This window comes from Chrysochloris asiatica, unplaced genomic scaffold (genome assembly GCF_000296735.1).
Source record: "Chrysochloris asiatica unplaced genomic scaffold, ChrAsi1.0 scaffold00014, whole genome shotgun sequence".
NCBI lineage: Eukaryota > Metazoa > Chordata > Mammalia > Afrosoricida > Chrysochloridae > Chrysochloris > Chrysochloris asiatica.
The window spans coordinates 13,178,078-13,189,042 of NW_006408532.1; the positions used below are offsets into that span (position 1 = coordinate 13,178,078).

Sequence of the window (10,965 nt, forward strand, 5' to 3'; positions counted from 1 at the left end):
AGAGAAATACTTTTAACTGATGGTATATGGAGGGGATTATAATCAATGTAATGAAACAAGTTATATGAATGGTTGAATGTGAAACTGATGATGTGCCCTGTAAACTTTCACTCACTCAATCCACAATAAAAACCTTTAATTTAAAAAAAAAAAAGTGCTAGAGACCAGAACTGAAATGAAACCTCAAATACATGTTGATGTTAAGTGCCATCAAGTTGATTTCAACTCATAGTGACCCTGAATAGGGTGTTATGAGGCTGTAAATCTTTGCAGGAACAGAAAGCCCATCTTTCTCCCATGGAGCAGCTGGTGAGCTTAAACCATCGACCTTGAGGTTACATGGTAGTAGTGTGCCACTGAGTTGGTTCCGACTCATGGTGGCCCTGTATAGGGTTTCTGAAGCTGTGAATCTTTCTCCTGTGGAGAAGGTGATAGACTCAAACTGTTGACCTTGTGGTGAGTAGTCCAATATGTAACCCACTATGCCACCAGGACACCTTAGTTCTAATACATAGTATTGATTAAATTCATTAAGATGATTAAGTAAGTTATCTTAACAATGAGCTCCCTTTCTTCTGAGAAACTTATGATAACAAGTTAACATTTACTGAACATTTACAATGTGCTAGGCACTGAGCAAGTGACTTACTGAAATTATTTTCTTTTAATCTTCACAACTGATTCCCATTTTAGATATAGAATGAGTAACATAGTTTTTAAGAAGTTAAATTAATTTTTCAAGGAACGAAGTGGTAGAGCCAAGATTCAATCTCTAAGTCTCAATGGCTTGACAACCACTGTACCATACTACACTTATTTTATGCCATGAGATAACTTGAGGAGAGTTGGGTTCATATTTAGAAAAACAAAATAATGTCTTGATTCCTTCAGCATCACAGTTCATTGCAATCTTTCATCACCAGTTTCCTGCAAGGGAATCCAGAGATCTAGTCACTCACACCTCAAGTTCAGAGATATAGGACCTGCCCCAAACCCTGCAAGCGGTAATGGCAGAGGTAGAGCTAGGATGAGAGATTTGACCTAACGTAGACACTGCTCTTTACAAGTTACCAGACTGACCACAACTTAAACAAAATGTGAAGTCCACCCCCTCCCAGTGCCCGGGCACAAGTCCTCACCATAGCAGCATTGTGTTCCTCCAGAGCTGCCGCACAGATCACCTTGCGAAGGAGCCGCCTGTTCCGGAGAGCATGCTGCTGCCTCTTAAAACGCTCGTAGAGTAACTGGTTGTGCAGAAGAAGCAGCTGGTTGCGAAGAGTGTGGATCTCATCTGAGGGAGGAGAGCCTGATTTTAAAGCAGAGGGAGGTGGCAGAGATGCTTTTGACATGTAGTTCAATCAGAGCCCCTCCCTTCAAGTTTTCTTAGCTTAAAAACACAATACCTTGCAGACAAATCACCACTTACGTGGCAACTGACCACTTGGATCACAGCAAGGTGGGGAGAGTAGGTATTTACCATCTGCTTTTAAAGTGGGATGACTCACTTAGACCTCTATTTATTTTTCACTACAAACTTGGATCAGTCATATATGTGTTATTGTTAAGCACCATTAAATGGATTCTGACTCATAGCAACCCTATACAGGGTTTCCAAGGAGAAGCTGGCTAGCTGGTTTGAACAATTGATGGTGAGCAGTTCAGTACTTATCCTACAGCCCATTATCTGTTGTTGCTGTTATGTGCCATAGAGTCATATCCGACTCATAGTGACCCTGTATAAAGTTTCCGAGCAGCAGCTGGTGAGCTTGAACCGTGACCTTGTGGTTCAAATCAACCTTGCAGTCCAGCGCATTAATAACCTGCAGTACCACACCGGTACTCCAGTATATAAATGGAAGACCCCCTTCTATTTCATAAGGCCCTTTCTTTCTTCAGTGATAGATTTTCCCCCAATAACTTTCTCAGTCCCACTGACTACACCTATGTTTTTTTCTAGGGACACCTGGCATGAACATCTGCACTTTTTGAATTTCTATTACACTCATGGTACTTGGCCACTTTTTAAAAATAGGAAATGCTGACTTTGTAACACTTGAGATATTTTAGACAAGCAGATAACCAGCTGGTTTCCTATGGGCACCTCCTTCAAGGACAAAAAAGCCAACAAGCAAACAAGAATCCTAGGGTTCAATGTGGAGCTAAAGTAACAACTTACCTCCAAAGTGGGTCCAGTCTACAGACTTACTGGGCAAAGACAACCTAGGAAGAAAGTATTTGAGTAACAAAGTTACCAGTCTTACCTAGAAAAACTTATCTGTACTTTTAATTGCAGAATATTTAGATCATCTCCTTGCTGTCAGAATCCATAATGGCCTTGGGAAGTCTCCAACTAGAAGCCCACACAGAGGTGCAGAAAAAGTCTCATATTGGCTAGCAGCAGAGGGTGCTCTGCCAGTGGGCAGGGCATCCAGTTATTTGTGACCACTAAGGAGAGGGGAGAAGCCCTAACACTGAGCTCAGTCCTTCAAAACAATGCATGATAAAACAAGAGCTGGTTTTCTGGTCAGTTCTCCAAAGCAATGTATAATAAAATACAGCTGTTTTCAATCCTCTCTATTGAAAGATAGTTCTTAGTTGACCAATGACTATCACCCAAATTTAAGGAAAATAATAGGTAATCTACCTGAGCCGATTGCATAAAATCCCATTTACAAAGGGAAACAAACATTACAGTCCATCAAATTCCAACTAGGTTACTATTTGTTTTTGTTTGTTAAGTGCTGTCGAGTTGGTTCCAATTGATAGCGACCCTGTACAGGGTTTCCAATGAGCAGCTGTGGATCTGAACCACCAAACTTGTGGTTCAAACCGACAATGCAGCTGAATGCTTACCCTAAAGTGCCACAATATGGAAGAAAATTAAAAACTAACATTCCCAAAACTCTGTTTAGAAATGGCAGAGGATTCTAATTCTCTACTAGTTATTCCCACATCTTTTCCCTAGATATCCTTTGAAAATGGTAAAAGAAGGGTTTAAACAAGCATCTTGGGTAGAGACTTCTTTATAAGACACCTTGTGTGCCATCATGGGAAGGTAGAGGGTAAGGCTATCCTGAACTTGCACTGGAATGCTGATAATTAAATGCTCCACCTAATAAACTGTGTTACCAGAAATGGAAAGATAAATTCTCAGTAGCTAAAGAAGACAACACTGTGACAAATATCCCAATATTATCTGAAATATTATAAGCTCATCCTCACATTTTCAGATGGCAAATATGAAAGCACCTGAGCATCTTCACTCAGTGGCATGAAATGGCCTGTACATGAAAATCCCCTTTTTAAATGGAATGTTGTTGTTGTTAAGTGCCGTTGAGTCGATTCCGACCCATAGCGACCCTGTATAGGGTTTCCGAGGAGCTGTTTGAACTGCCAACCGTGCAGTTTAAACAGCTTTGCAGTCTGGCACATTAACCCACAGCGCCACCCAGGACTCCTTAAATGGAATAGTACCCAACTAATTATTCCAACGTAATGGACACATAGAAAACAAATTTATGAAAAGGCAACAAACTAGAAGGATATATGACAAAACAAGAGAGAGAGTTGCCTTTAGATGACAGCACGAAGAATGGTTTTTATTCCTTCCTTACACTTTCTCTGTATTATAATATTTTAGATGCTTAAATCAAAAGGAAATGGTCTCAAGCGCCTTACTTGTTAAGCTCCTTGGTGTGTGCATCTGCTCCTTGCTGTATCAGCCTATCCAGTACTTCCATCGGGGAGGTAGAGGGCACATAATCTTCCTCTGTGTTTCCTTTTGCTTTTTTAAACAGTTCCTCAGTCTTCTTGCTGACAAACTGATAGGCAGTCTTTGGCAATGCCACCTCAAAAAGGTGATCATATGGGGGAGGCTGCCCACTTCCAAACCTCACACCCCTCTGAGGTGGAATCTTATAAGGGCTGGGAGTGAGGATATTCATCTCCAAAGAAGTCTGGCATTCCCTGGTTCCAACAGGGCTTTCATCAACACCTCCACAGGGCAGGTCTATGGGAGTAAAGGCTTGCTTTGGTGTGTCAGGCCCAAGCTTGTCCAGAGAGGAGTTTAAAGTCTCAGGGTTCACAGTAGCGCTTTGTGCACCAGAGGCTGCTGAATGGGTCTTTCGCTGAGAACCTGGGAGACTGTCTCGGTAGAAAGGAGAGTCAAATCCTCCTCGTGGAACCACAGGTGGCTCGGCTTCTGTTGTAGTGATCTCAGAAAGTTCTTTAGATATTGCAGCTGAGAGGAGGAAAAGAAACACAGGGAACCACAGAAAATATTCAATCCAGGTAATAGAGGTTCACATGCTGTCACTAACCAGTGGGACCCAGAAGGGTAGATACAAGCCCTGTATTTGGCATAGGACTTAGAATTACACACCCATTTCCTACCCCCACACCACGGGAAGACAAAGAAAGCGACCCTGAGTGTGGGGACACCAGACCGCGGATTTATAGCAGAACAATAATTAAAGTTTGTTTTATCATCTCAAAGCAACCTCGCAGGCACAGAATCCCACATACATTACCTTCTTCTTTATCTTTTTCAACACTATCTTCTTCAGAGGCCAGATCACCTAAAAACCCTGGAAGGTCACTCAGAGTGACAGAACCTTTGCTGCTATGTGACTCTTCTAAAGAGGAAAAAGACAATTTAAAGTTAAAAGAAATAACACTTATAACCCAAGTAACGTTGAAACTGACATTAGAGTATAAGTCTCCCATGAAGCCCATTGTTGTTGAGTTGATTCTTGCTCAAGACTGCACTTCATATCATAGAGTTTTCTAGGCTATGACTTTTCAGAAACACATTGCCAGCCCTTTCTTCCAAGATACCTCTGGGTGGGTTCACCTTGCCAACCTTTTGGTTAGTAGTTCAGTATTTAACTATTTGCACCACCCAGGAACTCAATCTAATCATGTTATTATGTTGTTAAGTGCCGATGAGTTGGTTCCGACTCACAGCGACCCTGTATAGGGTGTCCAAGGAGCAGCTGGTGGTGGGTTTGAACCTCTGACCTTGCAGTTCAAAACGGCCCTGTGGTCCAACGTTTATCTTACAGTGCAACACCAAGACTCCTCAATCTAATTAAGGTATGGAAGAATAATCCCACAGAAAATAAAATTCTCTGTTTTTTAAAGGCTCCAGAGAATAGATAAAATCACATAGTTTGATCAAGTCAAACTACTTACATGCATTTTACCAATAATTTAAAAGGTTTTTTTTTTTTTTTTTTTGATGTTACTGTTAGGTTGGCTTTTAACTTGTTTCATTGTCTCTAAGCTTCAGAGTTTTACAGATTCCAGAATTTCTTTGTTTCTACTTAACCTTGCATCGACACATATAGAAGAGAAAATGAGAAGAGACAAGCAGGGTCTACTATTACCTAATCCTCTGTCATTAGGACGATGCTGTTGTCTGTGGGGACATGGCCTTGTAGAATCTGTTCTCTCTTCCTGAAAAGAGAAGTACCATTTACAACATGAGTCACACAAACCATTTATAAATGCTCTGATGTAAGAGAAATATCTTAAATATATTAATTTTTAACATATTATAAAGGAGTTTAAAGGCTAGCTAGCCTTGTTGGTGTTGTTAAGTGTCATTGAGTCAGTTCTGACCCATAGCAACCCTGCACAGGGTTTCCGAGGATGCTGGTGAGCTTGAACTGCCAACCTCGCGGTTCAAACTATTTGGTCTCAAAATGCCTTCATATATTTTTAAATTATTAAGAATGCCAAGTGTTTTTTTTTTTTTTTTCCTCTGGGTTGTATTTATTGGTAGTGCCTATATTAGAAGTTAAAATTGAGAAAATACCCATTTTATGTTAACACAATATATATTTTATAAAAAGATTTTCCAAGCATAAAAGTAAGAAGAGTGGAACTGTTTTACGTTTTTTAAATCTCAAAATTTTCAAAATTTAATAGAAGAAAACTAGATTCTCTAATTGGCTTTTATATCCAAACTGTTGCAATATATTGTTTAGGCATTAAGTATGCAAAGAAAACCTGGCCCGTCACAGGTATGTTGTTGCAAAAAGTATGTTAACAGTCTTTTGAGATAATTGTACAGAGTATCTTCTTTGATGCCACACCCAAACTCAACAAGTGGTAGTTTCTTAAAGGCTAGTTACAATGTAGAATTTGGAACTATATCAATTTTCACACTGTGTTTAAATTCCTAAGTCTATTTGCACTTTAATAGCTCTAACAATGAACTCAAATATATTAATGATGTCATAAGACCAGGCCAAATGTTGTTATATTATACATAAGATCATCAGGAGTCAAAGCCATGGCAACTAATAACCACTTTTACATATGCATGATTCTGTAAATCATACATTGGTCATTTGGAAATTATTGGTTCACCAAGTTATGCAGATGTTCTATATGTTGATACATTTCATTATATATAATACCACATACTAACCACACTTCCCAAGACTTTTCAGTCTCATCAGAAAAGTCTTAGAAAGCTAGCAAGCTTAGAACGGCTAACACATGTTTTTTATTATTCTACATTTTTGTTGTCGTTATTAGGTGCCATCGAGTCGGTACATTCTACATTTTACCTAGAGTTTAATTTTATCATTGGCAGCAAAACAACTGTCGGTTGTTATTCTTTGTGTGTGTGTGTGTGTGTGCACCTCAGACATCTTTATTTCACTCCTGTTATGCCATGAATTCATAGGGAATAAGTCCTAGCAGCTCAGGCTCCTTTCTCTTGGTTCTTACAAAGTGCACCTCTCTGTAGGGAGCAGGCTGGCACTTTAGCTGAACCCAGGTCCATTTCTCTTTGGCTTCCTTCTTTTTCTGATCATTTTCCTTTACTCACTTCAGGAAGCTGTCTTGGCCCTTAGAGTGTTTAATATGCTTAATGTGCACATTAATTTTCTTGGCAAGAATCTTGCCCTTGACTTGCTTGTTCACAACAATGCCGACAGCATGCTGGGTCACACTGTAGACTCTTTATCGGTTTTGCCATGGTAACATTTGTGAGGTGTGCCTTTTTGAACTGGGAATGGAATGGGCATGTCTATTCCCTTAATGTCCACAATATTGCCTTCCTTGTAGATTTGCATGTATGTGGCCAAAGGAACAACCCCATGTGTTCTGAAAAGCCTGGAGAACATATAGCGGGTGTCCGCCTCTTTCCCGTTGTGTTTGTCATCTTGGTGGATTATTGCAAGATGGCGGCTCTGGCCGAAAGGACCAGTTGTTTACCTTGAAGTGACAAACTCACTTCATCTTTTGAGAAACGGCCTGCCAAAAACCAAGGTCTCCATAACTATAGATAGTCAGTCTTTCAAATAACACTAGTGTTCCATGAAAAAATTAAAAAAAAAGAGAGAGCCACTAGTTCAGCTCTCAACTCAAATAATCATACAAGTACTTGAGATCACTGTCATACTTTGGAGTATGCAATAACAGTGTTTTATGCATGCTTTCTATTTTGTCACACAAAGTATTAAATGTACAAGAGGGCTTCAAAGAATTCATGGAAATTTTCCATTATCTTTTAATTTCATTTGTTCATTAACTTTTTGATACTTCCTCATATATATTCTTAAGGGTCAAGGTTTAAACAAATTAATAACTTCTACTGCTTTACAGAAGACATTCTTAAGTAATTTTCTTTTCTTTTTTAAGCTAGCAGGAGAGAATGTAATACCTATTAGCAGAATGTGGTGCCTGTCTTGACCATGCTATGGTGCCAGCCATTTTGCCTACCATTGCTTCTGACTTGTCAGTGCAAAGGACTCAAAATTGCTTAGTATTCCTATAAAAATAGTTAGTGGACCTAAGAAGACTTTAAAACCTGAGGTTTCTGCACACTACATACTGAGATCCACTGGTTTGCCTATTTTCAAATGTTCTGATACAAACCCATCACATTTTAGGTCAAAAATATATTTGGTATAATTAGACTTTACAAATTGAGGCAGCAAGCAAGTCACTGTACTTGAGCAGAAGACCAGATGGTAAGCCAACACGTACCCTCTTGTGGGGTGTGGTTGAGGCCTGAGGGGCTGAAATGTGCACATAGTCATCTGAGTGGCAGAGTGGGGCTGGAGGAGGAGAGGTTGCTGGGGTCCCCAGAGGGGTTCCTTTTCTACCTGCTGAGAGAGAAAGGCAGACTAGAAATGACCTAACTATTAAAAATCTACTTATGACCAATCACCAATCAAATTCAACTTTAGGCATACATACCAGTTGTACCAAAGACTTTACTGTAAGAATGTGACAAGTCAGGTGGGACATTTCCAGGTGAAGTTGGAGGAGTGGTCATACCACAAACCATAGATGGGCTCCAGAGAGTAGCCTAGGGATTAAATAATATATGTTAATAGAGAATTTTAACTCATCCATAAGGCTTATATCCATAAACTAATTGTGCAGTTCCAATTTAGCCTTTTCAGCTATAAAAGGTATCTTAAGAAAGCTTATCAAAGACAAGTTACATTTAGGCAGTTAAACTCCAAAATGAACCCAAGTGGCAATACAACTAATCCATAAAATGAGAAGTGTGAGATTTTCCCAATCATAAACTAAATCTTAAACCAAATGGCTAGCTTCACCATATAGCAGAGAAGAGAGCAGGTACACGATTTTATAGCATACTTGTGGCGGCTCAGTTAACAGCCGTGTTGATGGGGAACTCAGATTCTGAGGTAGCTGCCCTGGCGTATTGAACGTCAGCCGAGAAGTAGAGTAAGGGGTTGAAGTAGTACTCCCTAAAATGAAAGGGAGAGAACACATGGGATTACTGTGTGGTTTTAGATTGTTCTGATCATAAATTATGATTCTTTAGACCATTTGAAAATAATGAATTCTCTATATTTAACAAATCTGAGTGCCTTCCTAACACCCTTAGGGACAAAGTAATGTTTTAAAAGTTCTTTAAAATAAAGTTTAGTAAGATTTGATGTATATAGCTAAACAGAATCTGAATTCACAGCTTCTGCAGGTGTGATCTAATTGTAGATTGTACAGATTTATTAAAACTGTGGCAATATCTTAGATTAGGAAATCTCCCTGTCTGAAAAGTGGAAAGATGCTCGTATAAAGTGGGGCCAAGCAGTCAGATACTTGAACTCATTTTTTTTTCCCTTAATGCATTGTAGACACATGCCCAAGTTTGTTAAGATACCATCATACAAGAAATCAAGAACATGGGACTCTAAATCATAATAACTTCTAAAACTTGAAGGAAGCATTAACTAGGAAAACATAGAGGTAAATCTATCTTTTAAATATTTGGGAAAAGTTGCTAAACCCTGATATAAGTCAATAAAATAAACATTTTCCAGAGACAAAGTTGTAAAGCAGATAAGTACCAAAGTCACTTTTTACCATAGCTATTCTGTGTGTCAACATAAGGGCTGGCGGTGACATCAGCTGAACGATGAGGAAAGTGTGCTGAGATTTGGTGAGACACAGAATAGCCATCTTCATATGAGGCTTCTGTAGGGTCCAGAGAGATTTTGGCACACTCTATGACAACATCATGTGTTTCTAATCTCTTCCACCTATAGAAGGTAATGAAAATCAAGAAATGCAAGTTTGAATCCATTCAATCAACTACCGAAGAGAGTTCAACTCAGGGCCACTTTAGCAGTGAATGAGGCGGAACCACACCAACACAAGTGTTCAACAGTACAAAGCTATAACTGATTTAAAGGAGCTGAAGTGGCACAGTGGGTTAAGCACTGCACTGATAACCAAAAGGTCACTGGTTAAAACTCACCTGCCACTCTAAGAAAAAATGAGGCTTTCTGCTCCCGGAAAAATATATACCCTTGGAAGTCCTCAAGAACAGTTCAACTCTATCCTATAGGCTCACTGTGAAATGGAATTTACTTGATAGCTGAGGGTTTCGTTTGGACTTAATATCTAACTGAAACAGGTTACATCAAATTATCTGTATATAAGCTATAACAAAAAAGGAGCTCTGGTCGCGTAGTGGTTACAAATCGAATCGGGCTGCTTAATCTCACAGTCAGCAGTTTGAGACTACCAGCTGTTCCACGGGAGAAAGATGAGGCTTTCTGCTCCCATAAAGATTTACAGTCTCAGAAACCCTGTACAGGGTCACTTTGAGTTGGAACCGACACCATGGCACATAACAACCAAACTACAACAAAAGACTAGGCATACACTCAAATAGAACATAAAATATGCAAAGCAGCTCCCAGAGAAATAATTTCCCATAGAACAATGGAAATCAAACAGGGAGGCCTGGAAATCATCAGGCCCCAAGGTCTCCCATCAAAGCCTTAGGTTTCTAATCCATCACTAAACGTAAAATAGTGCATAAATACCCAAACCTAAAGAAAGTTCACAAGATTATTTCAAGAATTATCTAAAGATTTTCAATATGTGATCTACAATTCCATTTCTAAAAACATGATCTCATGAAAAGACAAACACCAAGCTAAACAATAGTGATATATATACAACAGTATTCATCACAGCACAGCCTGTAATAGAAAGGTAATAAATAGTCTAAATCCAACCAAAGATATAATCTACAGAAGAAATATTATTACCACACCATGAAAAAACCATGTTATCAACAGATTAATGGCTGCAAGAAGTTGGGAGAGACTGACCACAAAGGGCATTAAAATTTTTTTTAATTGTTTATCATGATTAATATTTGCTAAAACATATCAAATTAATGAATTTTATTGCATGTAAACTAAACTTTACTAAATCTGATTTTAAAAATCATGCTTCTGTATAAGAACAAACTCAGAGACTATGAGAGGTCAGTCTATGATCAAAACAAATACAGGGTAAAGGGAGGTAAATGCCTAGGAAAAGAGTCTCAGATTGGGAAAAGATCAACTCAATCACAGGATAAAATAGACTGCACTAAAAGGACAGAGAATATAATGGCCCATAAGACAATCTCAAAGAAAATTAACACTTCACAGCATCCCAAGAGAATGAGAA

The 10,965-nt window shown here is 39.0% G+C and overlaps 1 protein-coding gene across 3 annotated transcripts in view; it reads right to left on the reverse strand.

Moving 5' to 3' along the window:
* TSC1 (tuberous sclerosis 1) overlaps positions 1-10,965 on the reverse strand; it is a 41,670-nt gene that overhangs the window by 9,598 nt on the left and 21,107 nt on the right. For 2 of the 3 annotated variants that reach the window (XM_006834903.1, XM_006834901.1), the window contains 9 exons: positions 9,361-9,536; positions 8,629-8,741; positions 8,218-8,329; positions 8,005-8,126; positions 5,388-5,457; positions 4,530-4,634; positions 3,679-4,240; positions 2,177-2,220; positions 1,140-1,306 (listed from right to left, as the gene is read on the reverse strand). In XM_006834903.1, coding sequence (XP_006834966.1) covers positions 1,140-1,306; positions 2,177-2,220; positions 3,679-4,240; positions 4,530-4,634; positions 5,388-5,457; positions 8,005-8,126; positions 8,218-8,329; positions 8,629-8,741; positions 9,361-9,536 — 1,471 coding nt within the window. The remainder of the gene's footprint in view (positions 1-1,139; positions 1,307-2,176; positions 2,221-3,678; positions 4,241-4,529; positions 4,635-5,387; positions 5,458-8,004; positions 8,127-8,217; positions 8,330-8,628; positions 8,742-9,360; positions 9,537-10,965) is intronic. The other variant, XM_006834902.1, reaches the window with a different exon arrangement.